The sequence below is a fragment of the Salmo salar genome, chromosome ssa12 (assembly GCF_905237065.1).
Source record: "Salmo salar chromosome ssa12, Ssal_v3.1, whole genome shotgun sequence".
Lineage (NCBI taxonomy): Eukaryota > Metazoa > Chordata > Actinopteri > Salmoniformes > Salmonidae > Salmo > Salmo salar.
Window position 1 is genome coordinate 5727137 of NC_059453.1, and position 20068 is coordinate 5747204.

A 20068-nucleotide genomic window follows, 5' to 3' on the forward strand; every position below is an offset into this window, starting at 1 on the left:
AGCCTACATTTCACAGATCTTAGTAGCAAAAATATGTTTTTATTTGTGTCCTTCAAGGCAGCTGTCAATGTTAGGCTAGAGCATGGTGTTTGCAACGCCAGGGTTGTGGGTTCGTTTCCCACGGGGGACCAGGTGGACCAGTGCGGAGAAAAAAATGTATGATATGTATGCATTCACTACTGTAAGACGCTCTGGATAAGAGCGTCTGCTAAATGACTAAAATGTTTTAAAAATGTTTCATTTTTTTTAATTTTTTTTATGGCGGTTTGATCGCGGGGGACGCACTAGTAATGTCTGCAGTTTTCGGTTTGGCTTTTTGTTTCAAGTGTATTAGTCTATAAATACATCTCTTCGTCAAAAATCGTCATCTCTCCCATGTCTTATTCCAGCCCAGCCTCACATTCAATTATCGCATATATGTACAAAATGTATTTCAGCAGATTTTGTGCGTTTTTGTGCAATTTTGTGTGGTTCAATTCGTTCGAAAAGACACGAATTTGTGCTACTTAATTCGTGCGAAAAGACACGAATTTAACCAGTAGACGACACACAAGCCTTTGCAACAACCATAGACGCGATCACCTGTATTTCATATTTATTTATTTTACGTTATGAATATATAGATATTTTGTCTTTTTTTAATCCCTATTAAAACATTGTGGTTGTATGCCTATATGTACTGTTTTCGACTTTTCAGTATAGTATGAATGTAAGCAATGCATGATGGCTAATGGTGTTTTATTCGGTTGTAGTGCCTATTTCTTACAAAAAAACAAACGTGTAAACCATTTTTATTGACCAGAATGTAACTGAAAATACAATGGCAGCCTTATCATTGTCCATCAATACCAAAACATATTTTTTTTCGTATAACATTTGGGGAAACGTAAAATTACCAAAACGTTAACCCGTAATAAGGCTATGGTGGAATTGTACTATGAGCTGACTGATGGTAAATACATGGCTCTGAGTGTAAGCACCTTTTCACTAGAAACGTTCTTGTGTTCAAATTACCGTCAGTGCGAAATTGCTAGAAAGCTTTCGTATTTCCACTTGGCTGCACCTACGGTTATGAGAACGATAAATCAAGTGCAATACCTGCGTCGACCTGTGATGAGCAGCAAAACACCGGAAAGCTTCACGGCTACCGGAAAGTTACAAGAAGAACAAGAATGGTTACCTCATCCGGCCATGTGACATTTGTTGTTTATCGATTTTTCGCCCACACCAGACGTGTGGACCCTGGACAGATAACAGGTAGGTCGTCAGTTCGTCCCTTGTTGTCAGAAATACAGCATACATACACATTTGTTTTTTTGTTTGTTAAAGTGTTTGGTTTAACAAACGTGTTAAACCAGTAAGGAAGGTTACGTAACTAAGGTGAATAAAGAAAGTTGCATAGACAACATAGAATGTGTGGATATTTTTGTTGCATTACTTGCGTATATTTGGATATCACTTATTATTTTAGCCACCTATACATTAGGCTATATATTCCCATTTTTCCTCTTTTCATCTTGAAAGAAATACACATTGCCACTTAATCTGTATTCATCTTGTGACTTCTCCTTGGAAGGACAGAGGGACAATAGGAGGGACGTAAAGGAGTTGATGAAATCCTGCTAAGACAGACAATCAGGTGAGAGGAGGTCCTAACTAGTCTAAAATCTAAATTGATCGAAACCTGTAGACACTGTAGCGTTTAAGAAACGGAGTTGCAGACATGTCATAGAATAACATAAACAACGAAGTGACAGACTAATAGTGCATTGTTGGTAAATGGTGACAGAGTGACTGATCTGTAAGTAATAATAGATATGTATTTGTTATGCAAAGTGATTTGTAGATCAGTCAGTCTGCGTGTGGAGGAGGATGAAGACCTTTAGTGACGTGCAGGACATAGTAAAACACACGCTATCAATGACATGCAGCTTTTCTCATAGACAGGGGAGGTTACTACAGTCGTGGCCAAAAGTTTTGAGAATGACACAAATATTAATTTCCACAAAGTTTGCTGCTTCAGTGTCTTTAGATATTTTTGTCAGATGTTACTATGGAATACTGAAGTATAATTACAAGCATTTCATAAGTGTCAAAGGCTTTTATTGACAATTACATGAAGTTGATGCAAAGAGTCAATATTTGCAGTGTTGACCCTTCTTTTTCAAGACCTCTGCAATCCGCCCTGGCATGCTGTCAATTAACTTCTGGGCCACATCCTGACTGATGGCAGCCCATTCTTGCATAATCAATGCTTGGAGATTGTCAGAATTTGTGGGTTTTTGTTTGTCCACCTGTCTCTTGAGGATTGACCACAAGTTCTCAATGGGATTAAGGTCTTGGGAGTTTCCTGGTCATGGACCCAAAATATCTATGTTTTGTTCCCTGAGCCACTTAGTTATCACTTTTGCCTTATGGCAAGGTGCTCCATCATGCTGGAAAAGGCATTGTTCATCACCAAACTGTTCCTGGTTGGTTGGGAGAAGTTACTCTTGGAGGATGTGTTGGTACCATTCTTTATTCATGGCTGTGTTCTTAGGCAAAATTGTGAGTGAGCCCACTCCCTTGGCTGAGAAGCAACCCCACACATGAATGGTCTCAGGATGCTTTACTGTTGGCATGACACAGGACTGATGGTAGCGCTCACCTTGTCTTCTCCGGACAAGCTTTTTTCCAGATGCCCCAAACAATCGGAAAGGGGATTCATCAGAGAAAATGACTTTACCCCAGTCCTCAGCAGTCCAATCCCTGTACCTTTTACAGAATATCAGTCTGTCCCTGATGTTTTTCCTGGAGAGAAGTGGCTTCTTTGCTGCCCTTCTTGACACCAGGCCATCCTCCAAAAGTCTTTGCCTTACTGTGCGTGCAGATGCACTCACACCTGCCTGCTGCCATTCCTGAGCAAGCTCTGTACTGGTGGTGCCCCGATCCCGCAGCTGAATCAACTTTAGGAGACGGTCCTGGCGCTTGCTGGACTTTCTTGGGTGCCCTGAAGCCTTCTTCACAACAATTGAACCGCTCTCCGTGAAGTTCTTGATGATCCGATAAATGGTTGATTTAGGTGCAGTCTTACTGGCAGCAATATCCTTGCCTGTGAAGCCCTTTTTGTGCAAAGCAATGATGATGGCACGTGTTTCCTTGCAGGTAACCATGTTTGACAGAGGAAGAACAATGATTCCAAGCACCACCCTCCTTTTGAAGCTTCCAGTCTGTTATTCAAACTCAATCAGCATGACAGAGTGATCTCCAGCCTTGTCCTCGTCAACACTCACACCTGTGTTAACGAGAGAATCACTGACATGATGTCAGCTGGTCCTTTTGTGGCAGGGCTGAAATGCAGTGGAAATGTTTTTGGGGGATTCAAAGAGGGACTTTGCAATTAATTGCAATTCATCTGATCACTCTTCATAACATTCTGGAGTATATGCAAGTTGCCATCATACAGACCGAGGCAGCAGACTTTGTGAAAATTAATATTTGTGTCATTCTCAAAACTTTTGGCCACGACTGTATGTGAAGGAATGTGTTAGGATTGGAAGTTTCTTTTGAGATGGTATGCCCTCTGAGGACCCCCAAGACCAACTGGATGAGGCCATTAACGAGGCAAAAAGGCTGGCTGAGGAGCTCAACCCAGAACGGGTAATGTAACAAGTTGTACATTACCGGTAATATAACCCCTATAGCTCCCATACGTGCATAAATATTCCCAACACAACCCCAGCACCACAGCGTTATGATTTATCATTGCTTTTTGTTTGTCAAAGTAGACCCCACATGGCACAAATGTGAATTTAAACGTAGACTCTGTGATATGACCTGAATACGGGCATCAATGGTATTGCCCATTGAGCATTAGGCACAAGGGTGCACTTGTTAGCATCCTTGTGAACTTCTACACGTTAGCTGTGTGAGTGAGCCAGAACGTGGGTCCTACTGCAGGTGCCTTTCCTCAGCTGACAAATCACCTCCCCTTATGTGAAAATAACAGTATTGCTTGTGCTCCATATGTGCACAAGCAAGCCATGCTTGTGGGAGACTTTTATTAGTGGGCCAGCCATGATCATTGAAATGCACTTTTTAGGAAAATAAGAAGAAAAAGACAAAACAAGGGATTAGGTTCAGATGGAGACAAAGGGATGAGAGAGGACAGATTGTTCCTCAAACCAGGAAGGCAACTACATCCACTTCTGTTGGTAAGCTTCCTCCCGTCTAGGTGTTTCATTTTATTGGTCCCTGAGCTGACTTTTTCCTTTCAAACATACTGTATCACAGCATATCAAACGTTTGTTGCCGTGCCATAGGCTGGTCTAATGCCATCTACCCACAGCACATAATACATTACATGCAGGTCTGATCCCACCTTTCCCGGTCTCTAACCGTTGTCTGTCTCTGATGAAAATACCTATTTAACGAAAGGAGAGTCAGAATTCCAGCTAATCTTTTGAATGAAAAACCTTTTTATTTCCATTTTTCTCAGCTCCAAGGGCCAGTACATCGAGAGCCAGACTAGTGCAACATTTTGGGCCAGTCACCGAGGAGGAAGAATCAGGTATTGATTAGCGATTGAATATATTAATCTATACAATTCCTTGTTATTCAGTGGCCTTGTAATTCATTTAGTGTGTTTTTATTCAGTAGTTGAAACAATAACAAAGCACACTCTCCTCCCCTGTTTTGGTTTTTTTATTTATTTATTTATTTCACCTTTATTTAACCAGGTAGGCAAGTTGAGAACAAGTTCTCATTTACAATTGCGACCTGGCCAAGATAAAGCAAAGCAGTTCGACAACATACAAAAACACAGAGTTACACATGGAGTAAAACAACATACAATCAATGATGCAGTAGAAAAAAATAAGACTATATACAATGTGAGCAAATGAGGTGAGATAAGGGAGGTAAAGGCAAAAAAGGCCATGGTGGCAAAGTAAATAAAGTATAGCAAGTAAAACACTGGAATGGTAGATTTGTAGTTTGAAGAAAGTTCAGAGATAAAATATAAATAATATGGTGCAAAGGAGCAAAATAAATAAAATAAATAAATACAGTAGGGGAAGAGGTAGTAGTTTGGGCTAAATTATAGATGGGCTATGTACAGGTGCAGTGATCTGGGAGCTGCTCTGATAGCTGGTGCTTAAAGCTAGTGAGGGAGATAAGTGTTTCCAGTTTCAGAGATTTTTGTAGTTCGTTCCAGTCATTGGCAGCAGAGAACTGGAAGGAGAGACGACCAAAGGAGGAGTTGGCTTTAGGGGTGACCAGAGAGATATACCTGCTGGAGCGCGTGCTACAGTTAAAAGCTGAGTGATGGGGTTGGCGAAATGTAACCACTTTCAATTTATTGACAGAGTTATGGATGCAATAACTTACCATCAATGTAATTAAAATAATAGTTATAACCATGTTTTAGGGCTATACAGTGTTTTTTTTTTTACATTTACTTTGTTTGCAAACATTGACTAAAACAAGCTTCTAGTTTGGGTTCTGATGGGTTACGACAGTTGAATTAAACTAATGAGGCATTAATAAGTTATAATCTTCGAGAATCAATGGGTATATATCATTAATATAAATCCAAAAATGGCTTTATCAACTTCTGAAAGCCCCTTTAAGTCTAATCCTTTCCTTTTTTGCAGATCTTATTTTAGACACAAGGACCAGTGGATTGGAATCTGCTCCAGTTTTAAACATTGATGAAGAAATAGTTATGTTTAAATTGTTTTACTTTCAAAATTGGGGTCATCTTGGTGTTACTGAATTATACTGCACTACATCTTTATTTTGACAGTGATGCAACATTTTTAAATGTGGCTCAAGTCTCCAGAATTTCAGATTTGAGATCAAATGTTTGATATGAGGTTACAGTACAGAATGTCACCTTTTATTTCAGGGTATTTTCAGACTTTTCTGATTTACCGTTTCGAAATGAAAACACTTTATGTCTAGTTGCAAGTTTTATTAGTCGTATGTACAGGACACTGATGGTAACGCCATCCAACGAAATGCTTACTTGTAGGTAGCTTCTCGACAAAGCAATTCAAAATGCTGGAGTATAGAGACAAATTCAACATTTTAGCATCACTGTCCAAATACTTCTGTAGGGGAGGGCAATAACAACATCCTGGCAGAGCTTTTTCCTGCACATTTCCTTTAATATGAAGCAATCTGCCATTCCACATTATGGAATTAATCTTAGTTGAATTCACTCAAATCCACTATTGGAATGTTTACATAGTGTCTTTCCTTTAGCAACCACTGTCTGTAATTGTGGAAGCTGGAAGCATTTGCCTTTGAGGAGAGTTTACTCTGTGTACAAAATATTCCTAGTATTGAGTTGCACTCCCTTTTGCCCTCAGAACAGCCTCAATTCGTCAGGGCATGGACTCTACAAGGTGTCGAAAGCGTTCCACAGGGATGCTGGCCCATGTTGACTCAAATGCTTCCCACAGTTGTATCAAGTTGGCTGGATGTCCTTTGGGTGGTGGACCATTCTTGATACACACGGGTAAATGTGGATCGTGAAAAACCCAGCAGCGTTGCAGTTCTTGACACAAACCTTTGGACCTGGCACCTGGCACCCTTTCAAAGGCACTTAATTATTTTGTCTTGCCCAGTCACCCTCTGAATGGCACACACACACAATCCATGTCTCAATTGTCTCGAGGCTTAAACATCCTCCTTTAATCTGTCTCCTCCTCTTTATCGACACTGAAGTGGATTTAGCAGGTGACATCAATAAGGGATCATAGCTTTCACCTGGTCAGTTTGTCAGGGAAATGTTTTGTACACTCAGTGTGTTTTTGCTGTTTTAAGAACATTCAGAATTTCTATTCGACGATGGGATCAAGTTCTATTGTTTTGATATTCCAATTTAGACTTTACTCAATATTTTGGTCTGCCCTGTAATTGAATTTACTGTAGAATCAAAGCTGAGGTTTTTGGCTTGTCACACCATAGATTGTGCAGAGATATATTTGCTGTCACCTACTTACAGCGCTATGTGCGTTTTAATAGATTAATTATATAATATTCTTAATTTAATCCTTTTCCCATTTTTGTGTTTTCAAAAAAAGCAATACTTCATCGAGAAATTAACATCCTCCTAGCTGATTTAGAAGACCCCGAGTGTTCAAATCCTGTTGTGCCTGGTGCATCACACAGTTGGAGTGTGAGGAAGGAACTCTCACAGGATAGGTGGAGGGAGTCCAGGCCTGAGATTGTAGATTCTCTGCTGGCTGCAGAGCATGCTTCTCAGAAGATCTGTCAGTCATGCAATGTGAAAAGGGCTATTCTGCCATGTAGAGACTGTCTGCCGAAACAGCTTTATTGCGAAGACTGCGATGTCTCTACACATGCAAAGTTCCCCTGCACAACAGACAGTCCATGATGGAGGGGTTCTACACGCCCCTTCCTCCAACCACCTCCATATCTCTCCACACTGATGGAGGGGTTCTACACGCCCCTTCCTCCAACCACCTCCATATCTCTCCACACTGATGGAGGGGTTCTACACGCCCCTTCCTCCAACCACCTCCATATCTCTCCACACTGATGGAGGGGTTCTACACGCCCCTTCCTCCAACTACAGCCATATCTCTCCACACTGATGGAGGGGTTCTACACACCCCTTCCTCCAACTACAGCCATATCTCTCCACACTGATGGAGGGGTTCTACACGCCCCTTCCTCCAACCACCTCCATATCTCTCCACACTGATGGAGGGGTTCTACACGCCCCTTCCTCCAACCACCTCCATATCTCTCCACACTGATGGAGCCCCTTCCTCCAACTACAGCCATATCCCTCCACACTGATGGAGGGGTTCTACACACCCCTTCCTCCAACCACCTCCATATCTCTCCACACTGATGGAGGGGTTCTACACGCCCCTTCCTCCAACCACCTCCATATCTCTCCACACTGATGGAGCCCCTTCCTCCAACTACAGCCATATCCCTCCACACTGATGGAGGGGTTCTACACGCCCCTTCCTCCAACTACAGCCATATCTCTCCACACTGATGGAGGGGTTCTACACGCCCCTTCCTCCAACCACCTCCATATCTCTCCACACTGATGGAGCCCCTTCCTCCAACTACAGCCATATCTCTCCACACTGATGGAGCCCCTTCCTCCAACTACAGCCATATCTCTCCACACTGATGGAGCCCCTTCCTCCAACTACAGCCATATCTCTCCACACTGATGGCAAATATGCACTTCATGAACAGGGTGTGTTTTAATTATTTTGGCGGCTGAATGTATTATATCAAAGTTCAAATGTATTCTTGTTTATTGTTGTATATAAATATTGTCCCTAGATTGTTTCTTACCATTGGACGTACCAGAGGTGATATGTGGTTGCCTGACTAGCACCATCCATGTTGGCCCTGGGAAACGTATCATCCTCGTAGGAATAAATGGTATGTGCAATATCTACAAGAACCAAACAGTGATGTAGCAATGCAATGTAAAACAACATTAATTCAGACTACATTTCTTTCCCTAAAGGTCTCTACAATGTCACAGTGCCTGTGCTGACCTGCACAACCTGTCTCAGCACCTGGACAGCAAACTTGGCAGATCTGATAAAGAATGGGTACTGGCCAGCCACCGTCAACTGTGACAGCATATACCAGGTAGATCTGTTCAGCTCTTTTGAGGACCTGAAAGTGTCAGCCCCAGAAATATCCCGTCTGGCGTTTATGCGGATTTTGGAGCAGCGAACTGACTTCTTTGGCAGGGTAACAATAAATTATACTCAGCTTTACCAATGTGTGACTTCAGGTTAACTATGTTACATTTTGTTACAACACTTTGTGTAACATAATTTTATTTCCAGTACTACAACTACGTTAAAACTTCAGGTCTCTTGCTACAGGATGTGTTAGCCTTCTGCACCACTGTCCTGCCATGCCCCTTATCTGTGCCCCTTATCTGTGCCCCTTATCTGTGCCCCTTATCTGTGCCCCTCTTGCATCCAATATGTCCTGCTCTTTACAACATAAGTACTCATCCTACTTTTGCATTGGCTTTCACCTACTTTGCTGTCAACACTATGTACTGGCCCTGCTTTAACTCAAATCCAGTCAGCCATAGTGAATTATAGTATGTTTTGTTTATACTATTGTTGTAAGTTATTTCGTATATTTTCTATATGTATTTTTCCCTTACCAGAACGGAATGATCTGTGGGGACACTTTTCAAAAAAGCTTCTTTGAGTGGACGTACTGCCGCTCTGAAATTGATCAGGTCTGTGATATACAGTACTTTGACTGCCCAGCCTGTTCACCCAGCATGCTTGTCTCCTGGACTGTCACCTTGATGTAGTGGAGAGGCTTGCGTACTCCAGTGACCCTGAGAGCTAACCCCACCGGCAGGTGCAATCAAGCCGGACAGGTGGAAGGGTAGGAGGCAGACAAAACATTCCCTGGTTCTCCAGGTTGGGGCTCACTCACCCCCCACATAACAAATCATTTATTACAGAAACCTTCACAGGCCCTATGTTCCTCCAGGAAGTGAGTGCAACTACTCACCGTTGGAGATGCGTTGTTAATTTATAGATGTATTGTATTTCAGAGGAAACAGCTGAGAACATGGATGGTCCCCAGGTACGACAGAGAACAACTGAACTCCTGTTTCTGAGCATCAAACAAAGGAAACAGAACCTCTACTGTCAGACAGGTTTGTTACATTTCATGAATATTGAATTGCACACACTTCATTTCTCTTTCATTTCAAAGCCTTGCAATTTAACAAATAATTCCATTCTCCTTTTGTTTTGATGACTGATGGATGAAAGAAAAGACACCCTCTGCGCAGAAAGATATTGGAAGAAAAGGCCAAATTGACAGCTGCCATAGAGGAGTACAACACCCTTGTACCAAATTCAGCAATACCATCTGCAGATGAGATCTTTTCTGCAGACCTTCATGCATGGCCTTGGGAGCTGCATGGACAAAGTAAGTAGTATGTTTGTGTGTCACAATAACTATGTTTCTGTTTTGCTATCTGTGTTTGTTCAGTTGCGCAAACACAGACAGCACTGCCAGCACTGCCAAAGTTACAAATCCACATTGCATTCTTATGAATTTACAGCTGACCTACTCACAAAGAAAACAGCCTTTGACCGGGTGATGCTCCTGAGACGGCTGAAGGAGGAGGAGTTAATTGTCCTAAAGGAAGTCAAGCAGCACTGGGAAAGCCTAAAGAGGGAATCGGAGAATGTGCAAGGCCTTGCTTCACATGTGGCACCTGACCTAAGCAGGCAAAGTAGGGGAACTTTCATTAATATGTACAATTGATGTTGGCACCCTGTAACTGCTATTGTATTTAAGGAATACTTCATTGTATTTACCCTACACATTACGATTGTTGGTGTTAGGCTGGCAATTGAATCAGTCGGAAGCTGGGAGCAGAGGTCTCTTCTCCATGCTTCAGAGGAGAGTCAGCAGCCTCAGAAGACACCAGGACTCTGTCAAACTGATATACAGCAAAGCTATGGGCCAAGACACCTCCCTCCTAGAAAATAACTTGGGGGTTGTCCCATCCTGAACAGGCCAGTTGCAAGTGACATACTCTTAACGATAATATTAGCAACACCGTATTATTATTAAAATTTGATGGGAAAAAATGAAAGTTATGCAGGCAGGTCTGACATAGTGGGAGAATTGTGAACATGCACGTATATATCTGTGTTGTCACAGCGTTTGGCCACGTCGTCGGTTTGGTCGTTCGGTCAGAGTTTGTTTTGGTTATGTGCGTCGCAATGCCCGTGACGTAATAGACTATGTTTCTGAATTTTCTGATTACATTTTTAAACTATTCATAAATTATGCTTGCGCAATGTTACTTTCATTTGAATGTCGTAAACATTGTCGGATTCTATTAAATAATTGGTGTAACAGATAAATTCTTATGTTACAAAACCCGGAAAAGTTGTGAACTACAAATGTGGCGCCATTTTGTAGTTTATTTTACTAACGCTAACCGGTTTGTTTTTTATCAATATCTTCGCCAATATCATTCTAATTGATGTGTAGAATGATACGTACATTCATTAGGACATACATAACACCGTACTGCATCAGCACATGCCAATTCAATGTCTGAAGTAGTGCACTTTTTGAAATGTGTTTTTCGGCATAACTATTTAAGTTTGACATGTGTGATTCTTTTGATTTAATAAGGACCCCTTACTAAACCTTCACGTCAAATAACGTTTGGATATGTTCATCTATTCTTGATTAAATAAAATCATCAAAGTTTGGGGAAAGGTCAACTGTTGGTGGCGCTACTGAGCACCCCATGGCCACCAGGTATATGGGATTGCATAATTATGTTTAATTCATGCACAAAAAACCCAACAAAAACATATTTTTGGGGGACTCTATGACGAGAGATGAACTCTTACAAATGTTTCCTAGGGGTGTATAAAGGTTCATGGCAGAAAACAAGTGTATGTATAGAAATGCTTATATAAACATTGTTACATCGATATTGATGCTTCTAGAAGTTCAAAAATAGACACTCAACAGTCTATATGTGGCCTTTCAACCCCTATACCCATTACCCACAAGGCTGCATAACCCCACCTCTATTGCCATGGTCCCCGGCACATCATATTCCTAATAAGCAACAATTATGAAAATTAATTCTCACTGCCTATTAAAAAAAAAAACAGTTGTGAAATTATTTTGCTTTCACCTTCATTAAATATTTTCCGTGGACAGCCAGCCTGGAGACCAAGCAGATAGATAGACCAAGCAGATGCCTCTATGCGCTAAACATGTTGCATGCCAATATGACTCAGGGGTAGGCCTATATCCAACATATTTAATGCAGGTAAAGTAATATATGTAATAGCATTATATATACTGTATATACAATCCATATGTGTGTAAGCTATGCTGATACACATGTAGTCCTATGTATTATAATATACTTTGATATGAATTGTGAAGTTCAAGGTCAGTCGGCCAAAATGCTACATTCTCATCACTTTTGATGATTCTTGTCTCATTACTGAGACATTCACTAAGTACTACAGTTGATCAGCCCAATCCACTGCTCATATCTAATGTATGCACACTGTACTATGTGCCTAGTCCGCTTGTCAAAAGTAGTGCACTTTCCAAGGGAATAGGGTGGCATTTGGAAAGAAAGGATCCAGTTCCTTTATCCATTGAACTAACAGTCTTCCAGTAGAAAGACAGAAGGAAACAAGTGACCTTTAAGTCTCAGATTTGCATTAATTTGTTCCAAACAGAACGTTGTAGCTTTACTATATTGGAAAAGGCCCAGGTAAAATGAAGAACTGTGTATGTTAACCTGTGCGCCTTTTCTAATAGTGCGCCGGCGTTTTCTTTCAGGACCACGGACAGCTACTGTTAGCTAGTGCGGTGGAAATGCAGGGTATGCCGTGGCGAGTTCAGAACCACGGCAGTGGAGACTGGAGAGTGTCACTAACAACAAAAACGAAGACCACAAAATGATTTTTGCCTACTGTAAACATTGGCATTTCAAATCACGATATGAATCTGATTTTCAACCATCTGACCTACGACTGTCTGATTCATATAGCTTGATTTTTTTTTAATGTTTGTTCTTTATTATATCAACTGATTGCTTTTGTATGGGGTGCTTTGGCTGAAAGACCAACACGTTTGATCTGGAGAAAAATAGACTATTAAACTTACAATTATATTTACTAAAGACAGTTAATTTGCATCTACTCCATAAGATAATCAGCTATGTGCATTGTGTTATAGAAATAGGCATAGACTGAAGGTAAAACATGAGAGAGTGAAATGAAATGTATATATTTAATAACATAGTAAAATTAATCAATACAAACTTAAAAGACAAACATACTCAACTTCTGACTACTTTAATACACGTGAATTTATCACAATACCTTTGGTCCCCTAAAATGGGGGGGGGGGCTTATGTACAAAATGTGCTGTAATTTCTAAACGGTTCACCAGATATGGATGAAAATACACTCAAATTAAAGCTGACAGTCTGCACTTTAACCTCAGTCATTGTATAATTTCAAATACAAAGTTCTGGAGTACAGATCCAAAACAACAAAAAATGTGTCACTGTTGCAATACTTTTGTAGCTCACTTTATATGAAGAATATCTAAATGCATATTCTCATGAAACTGTTTGAGATGAAATGGTTGGCATGCTGATGCTCCATGAATGTTTCAATGGTAAATCATGGTGAATTTGGCCAACCATTTATGATTGACAGTGATACATGTGAAGGGAGAGTGAGGAATACATTTGTGCATAAAGTAGGTTAAACTGGAGAAACGCGGTCCTCGGCCTTGATCCAGTCATCGTCCCATTTCTTGCCACTGTAAGACAAGAAAGAAAACATAAGGAATGTCATGTTTTTATGCAGAAATAGAAAATAAATCATTCAATATGTAATCGTGAGCAAGGGTTGCACCTATTCCTTCCAAAGGGTTTTATGATTTTTGGTTAAACCTAATCTCACGTTGGTCAAGTGCCTTCTCCTCTCAAATATAATATTTCAACTACATAAAGTACCTTGAAAAAGTATTCATACCCCTTGGATTTCACCACATTTTATTGTGTTACAACGTTGGATTGAAATTGATTTAATTTAAAAAAAATTGTCAACAAGCAACTCAAAATGGTGTACTCTAATGTCAAAGTGGAAGAAAATTTAGATTTTTTATAAAGGCATGCCTAAATTAGTTCACAAGTTAAATTTGGCTTAACAAATCACATAATATGTTATATGGACTCAATAGGGGTTAACATTATTTTTGAATAACTACCCATACCTCTGTACCCCATACATAGAACATCTGTATGGTCCCTCAGTCAGGTATTGAATTTCAAGCAACAAAGACCAGGGAGCTTTTCGAAAGCCTCATAAAGAAGGGCAGTGATTGGTAGATGGGTAACAATAACAAATCAGACATTGAATATATACTTAAGCACGGTTAAGTTAATAATTATGGTGTGGATGATGTATTAAACCACCCAGACACATCAAAGATAGTCGTTCTTCTGAACTGAGCTGCAGGACATGAATGCAACTGCTCAGGGGTGTTACCATGAGGCCACTGGTGATTTTACAGTTACAGGCTGTCATGGTAGAAAACCTGAGGATGGATCAACATCATTGTAGTAACGCCACAATAATGACTTAAACTACAGTGAAAAGAAGAATACAAATATACAGAAGAGAAAAACAATCTAAGCATGCATCTTGTATGCAACAAGGCACTGGAGTTAATACTGAAAAAAAACTGCAAAGGAATATAGTTTTTGGCCTAAATGCAAAGCCTGTTTTCCACCAGACACTGGGAAAGGAATCCACCTTTCAGCAGTACAATAACCTACAACACAATGACAAATCTACACTGGAGTTGCTTACCAAGAAGACAGTGAATGTTCCTGAGTTGCCAAGTTCAAGTTTGGACTTAAATCTGATTGGAAATCTATTGCAATCTATTGCAATCTATTGTCTAGACATGATCCCCAACATATTGACAGAGCTTGAAGAATTATAAAAAGAATTTTGCACAATCCTGGTGTGTTAAGCTCTAAAAGACTTACCCAAGAAGACTCACAGCTGTAATCACTGTCAAAGGCGTTTCCAAGGGGTCTGACTACTTTTGCAAGGCACTGTAACGTCCAATACCAAGGTACAGCCAAAACCATATGTATTTGGAGAGTGAAGCTAAAATGTGAAATTTGGATCTATACTCCAGAATTTAGTATTTTAAATAAAAGGTTTCATTTACTATAACTTTAATACACTTTAATTGAATTTGTCCAAATACTTATGGCTTCTTAAAATTGGGGGGGACTATAGTCATAAAGTGATTTCCTTTCTAAATTGTGAAAGGGTGACCTGTACTCTCCTCATATGAAACATTTGATTTCAAATCCAAAATTCTGGAGTTTAGAGTCAAATTGTACATTTTAGCTTCACTGTCCAAATACATATGGTGTTGAGTGTACAGTATATCATCAATACATATGGTGTTGAGTGTACAGTATATCATCAATACATATGGTGTTGAGTGTTCAGTATATCATCAATACATATGGTGTTGAGTGTTCAGTATATCATCAATACATATGGTGTTGAGTGTACAGTATATCCTCAGTTCATTCTAGGAGATTAGTTGAAGTAAACTTACCATCCAGAGCATGGCTTCCACCTCACTTTCTGCTCCTGACCCTTTATTGTGCAACAAATACAAATGTCTGTTTTATTTTAAAGCTGCACTATGCTGAAATCGCTCCACAATGTCATGGTAGCTAATATCAGCTGTTTGAAGCTGTTGTACAAAACCAAAGTAAAAGGCTCAATAACAACACTTAAGAACGGGAAGCATAGAAATAACGCACACTGTAGAACAGATCTACCGCTTCTTAGATTTGCTTTCAAGTAAAATGATGATCTGTAACTAACATTTCTATGTGAATTTGGTCGGGCTCCCCAAAAAGTTACATACAGTGGGGCAAAAAAGTATTTAGTCAGCCACCAATTGTGCAAGTTCTCCCACTTAAAAAGATGAGAGAGGCCTGGAATTTCCATCATAGGTACACGTCAACTATGACGGACAAAATGAGAAAAAAAATCCAGAAAATCACATTGTAGGATTTTTTTATGAATTTATTTGCAAATTATGGTGGAAAATAAGTATTTGGTCACCAACAAACAAGCAAGATTTCTGGCTCCCACAGACCTGTAACTTCTTCTTTAAGAGGCTCCTCTGTCCTCCACTCGTTACCTGTATTAATGGCACCTGTTTGAACTTGTTATCAGTATAAAAGACACCTGTCCACAACCTCAAACAGTCACACTCCAAACTCCACTATGGCCAAGACCAAAGAGCTGTCAAAGGACACCAGAAACAGAATTGTAGACCTGCACCAGGCTGGGAAGACTGAATCTGCAATAGGTAAGCAGCTTGGTTTGAAGAAATCAACTGTGGGAGCAATTATTAGGAAATGGAAGACATACAAGACCACTGATAATCTCCCTCGATCTGGGGCTCCACGCAAGATCTCACCCCGTGGGGTCAAAATGATCATGAGAACGGTGAGCAAAAATCCCAGAAGCACACGGGGGGACCTAGTGAATGACCTGCAGAGAGCTGGGACCAAAGTAACAAAGCCTACCATCAGTAACACACTACGCCGCCAGGGACTCAAATCCTGCAGTGCCAGACGTGTCCCCCTGCTTAAGCCAGTACATGTCTAGGCCCGTCTGAAGTTTGCTAGAGAGCATTTGGATGATCCAGAAGAGGATTGGGAGAATGTCATATGGTCAGATGAAACCAAAATATAACTTTTTGGTAAAAACTCAACTCGTCGTGTTTGGAGGACAAAGAATGCTGAGTTGCATCCAAAGAACACCATACCTACTGTGAAGCATGGGGGTGGAAACATCATGCTTTGGGGCTGTTTTTCTGCAAAGGGACCAGGACGACTGATCCATGTAAAGGAAAGAATGAATGGGGCCATGTATCGTGAGATTTTGAGTGAAAACCTCATTCCATCAGCAAGGGCATTGAAGATGAAAGGTGGCTGGGTCTTTCAGCATGACAATGATTCCAAACACACCGCTCGGGCAACAAAGGAGTGGCTTCGTAAGAAGCATTTCAAGGTCCTGGAGTGGCCGAGCCAGTCTGCAGATCTCAACCCCATAGAAAATCTTTGGAGGGAGTTGAAAGTCCGTGTTGCCCAGCGACAGCCCCAAAACATCACTGCTCTAGAGGAGATCTGCATGGAGGAATGGGCCAAAATACCAGCAACAGTGTGTGAAAACCTTGTGAAGACTTACAGAAAACGTTTGACCTGTGTCATTGCCAACAAAGGGTATATTACAAAGTATTGAGAAACTTTTGTTATTGACCAAATACTTATTTTCCACCATAATTTGCAAATACAGTCATTAAAAATCCTACAATGTGATTTTCTGGATTTTTTTTCTCATTTTGTCTGTCATAGTTGAAGTGTACATATGATGAAAATTCCAGGCCTCTCTCATCTTTTTAAGTGGGAGAACTTGCACAATTGGTGGCTGACTAAATACTTTTTTGCCCCACTGTATTGCCACTTTAACTAAAAGGTCTATGCACTGCAAGTTAACTACAATTGGTGTTGCACTAGGATTAGCCTGTAAATACAGTCACAGGAATTTCAATGTTCTGCAGATTTACCTCCATTGAAGTTCTATTGGCGAGAATGTTGAGAATAGGGAAAATCGTTTGCCCCGGATGCACTGGACACTCTGAAACAATAAATGCATGTATTTATTTAATCACCACCCACCAGAACATGAATAAAGTTAGCAGGACAGTCAATTGCATTATTCATTTGACATCTATGCCTAGCCTTAGACTACACTCTTAGAAATGGTTATTTGGCTATCACCATAGGAGAACCCTTTTTGGTTCCGGGTAGAACCCTTTTGGTTCAATGTAAAACCCAATAGAGTTCTACCTGGAACCAAAAAGGGTTCTACCTAGAACCAAAAAGGCTTCTCCTTTGGGGACAGCCGAAGAACCCTTTTGGAACCCTTCTTTCTAAGAGTGTACAGTATGCCTACCTCCTGAAAAGTAGGGGACCATCAATCACTGGAATTGTTTTATACATTTATTAAAAGCATAATTGAAGTTATTGACATTAACATTTATGAATAAACAATATAAGTTAGATATTAATTTACCTTTTTGCATGTAGTCATATTTCCTCTTCCTTGGTCGGGGTAGGATGGGGTAGTGTGGGATGGGGTAAGATGGGGTTGGATGGGGTAGGATGGGGTAGGATGGGGTTGGATGGGATTGGATGGTGGTCTGAAGAGAAGGGTGGTAGGTCTGAGTGGTCTGAAGAGAAGGGTGGTAGGTCTGAGTGGTCTGAAGAGAAGGGTGGTAGGTGTAGGTCTGAGTGGTCTGAAGAGAAGGGCGGTAGGTGTAGGTCTGAGTGGTCTGAAGAGAAGGGTGGTAGGTGTGGGTCTGAGTGGTCTGAAGAGAAGGGTGGTAGGTGTAGGTCTGAGTGGTCTGAAGAGAAGGGTGGTAGGTGTAGGTCTGAGTGGTCTGAAGAGAAGGGTGGTAGGTGTAGGTCTGAGTGGTCTGAAGAGAAGGGTGGTAGGTGTGGGTCTGAGTGGTCTGAAGAGAAGGGTGGTAGGTGTAGGTCTGAGTGGTCTGAAGAGAAGGGTGGTAGGTGTGAAGGGTCTTTATTTGGAGCTGCAAAGTAAACAGAATAGATCAAGTTTAGAATTGTATTTCACAGCTGTATATGTAGGATACTTATTTTAATTTAAAAAAAATGTAACTGAGCATTAAAATGTACTTTAATTTGTAAGTGGATTACATCACAAAAACTACAGGTGGTGTACAAAAATGTAAAGAATGTGAATGATGGATAACAAGATGACCACTGGATAGATACACATTCACTGTGGATGGGAGCATTGCTGTCTGGTGGTCCCAATTCATCCATTGTTTGGAATTGTTTTCTCCACAGGATCTAAAACTGTCTTTAGAAAGGCTTTGCAAAGACAAGTTGAACTAGCTCTATTAGACAGGGGTGTCAAACTCATTCCACAGTGTTTGGAGTTTGGGCCTCTCCCTAAAATAAAATCTAATGTTTCAGCCAGACAGCCACCTCACAAACCGATCGCTGTCCATCGTGTTGAAATAACGACATGTCTAATCGGCTGCATGCCTAATTTATCGATGATAGGGTTTCTGGGTATGTACAGTTGAAGTCAGAAGTTTACATACACCTTAGCCAAATACATTTAAACTCAGTTTTTCACAATTCCTGACATTTAATCCTAGTAAAAGTTCCCTGTCTTAGGTCAGTTAGGATCACCACTTTATTTTAAGAATGTGAAACGTCAGAATAATAGTAGACAGAATGATTTATTTCAGTTTTTATTTCTTTCATCACATTCCCAGTGGGTCAGAAGTTTACATACATTCAATTAGTGTTTGGTAGCATTGCCTTTAAATTGTTTAACTTGGGTCAAATGTTTCGGGTAGCCGTCCACAAGCTTCCCACAATAAGTTGGCTGAATTTTGGCCCATTCCTCCTGACAGAGCTGGTGTAACTGAGTCAGGTTTGTAGGCCTCCTTGCTTACACACGCTTTTTCAGTTCTGCCCACACATTTTCTATAGGATTGAGGTCAGGGATTTGTGATGGCCACTCCAATACCTTGACTTTGTTGTCCTTAAGCCATTTTGCCACAACTTTGGAAGTATGCTTGGGGTCATTGTCCATTTGGAAGACCCATTTGCGACCAAGATTTAACTTCCTGACTGATGTCTTGAGATGTTGCTTTAATATATCCACATAATTTGCCTCCCTCATGATGCCATCTATTTTGTGAAGTGGACCAGTCCCTCCTGCAGCAAAGCGCCCCCACAACATGATGCTGCCACCCCTGTGCTTCACGTTTGGGATGGTCTTCTTCGGCTTGCAAGCCTCCCCCTTTTTCCTCCAAACATAACAATGGTCATTATGGCCAAACAGTTCTATTTTTGTTTCATCAGACCAGAGGACATTTCTCCAAAAAGTACGATCTTTGTCCCCATGTGCAGTTGCAAACCGTATTCTGGCTTTTTTATGGGGGTTTTGGAGCAGTGGCTTCTTCCTTGCTGAGCATCCTTTCAGGTTATGTCGATATAGGACTCGTTTTACTGTGGATATAGAGGTCTTGGCTGATTTCTTTTGATTTTCCCATGATGTCAAGCAAAGAGGCACTGAGTTTGAAGGTAGGTCCTGAAAATACATCCACAGGCACACCTCCAATTGACTCAAATTATGTCATTTAGCCTATCAGAAGCTTCTAAAGCCATGACATCATTTTCTGGAATTTTCCATGCTGTTTAAAGGAACAGTCAACTTATGTAAACTTCTGACCCACTGCAATTGTGATCCAGTGAATTATAAGTGAAATAATCTGTCTGTAAACAATTGTTGAAAAAATTACTTGTGTCATGCACAAAGTAGATGTCCTAACCGACTTGCCAAAACTATAGTTTGTTAACAAGAAATTTGTG

General features: G+C 40.7%; 1 protein-coding gene and 1 long non-coding RNA gene across 6 annotated transcripts; both read left to right on the forward strand.

Moving 5' to 3' along the window:
- The first annotated feature begins 994 nt into the window (after positions 1-994).
- Positions 995-1640, forward strand: LOC106564495 (uncharacterized). Its single transcript, XR_001319494.2, has 2 exons — positions 995-1257; positions 1577-1640. It is a non-coding gene; the product is annotated as an uncharacterized lncRNA (long non-coding RNA).
- A 1756-nt stretch (positions 1641-3396) lies between these two features.
- On the forward strand, positions 3397-12363 carry LOC123725386 (uncharacterized). 5 transcript variants are annotated; one of them, XR_006757835.1, is made up of 9 exons: positions 3423-4193; positions 4478-4549; positions 8320-8421; positions 8510-8637; positions 9176-9405; positions 9578-9682; positions 9801-9960; positions 10097-10270; positions 10383-12363. XR_006757835.1 is itself a non-coding variant. In XM_045690574.1 (7 exons), exons 1-6 carry the CDS (start codon positions 3556-3558, stop codon positions 9364-9366), a joined length of 570 nt encoding a protein of 189 aa, XP_045546530.1. In that variant the 5' UTR covers positions 3397-3555; the 3' UTR covers positions 9367-9405; positions 9578-9682. The 5 variants fall into 5 exon arrangements, 1 of the variants encoding a protein (XP_045546530.1); XR_006757836.1 differs by lacking the exons at positions 3423-4193; positions 4478-4549 and adding an exon at positions 6480-8230; XM_045690574.1 differs by lacking the exons at positions 9801-9960; positions 10097-10270; positions 10383-12363 and having other exon boundaries at positions 3397-3639; positions 4082-4193; positions 9295-9405.
- Positions 12364-20068: the final 7705 nt, after the last annotated feature.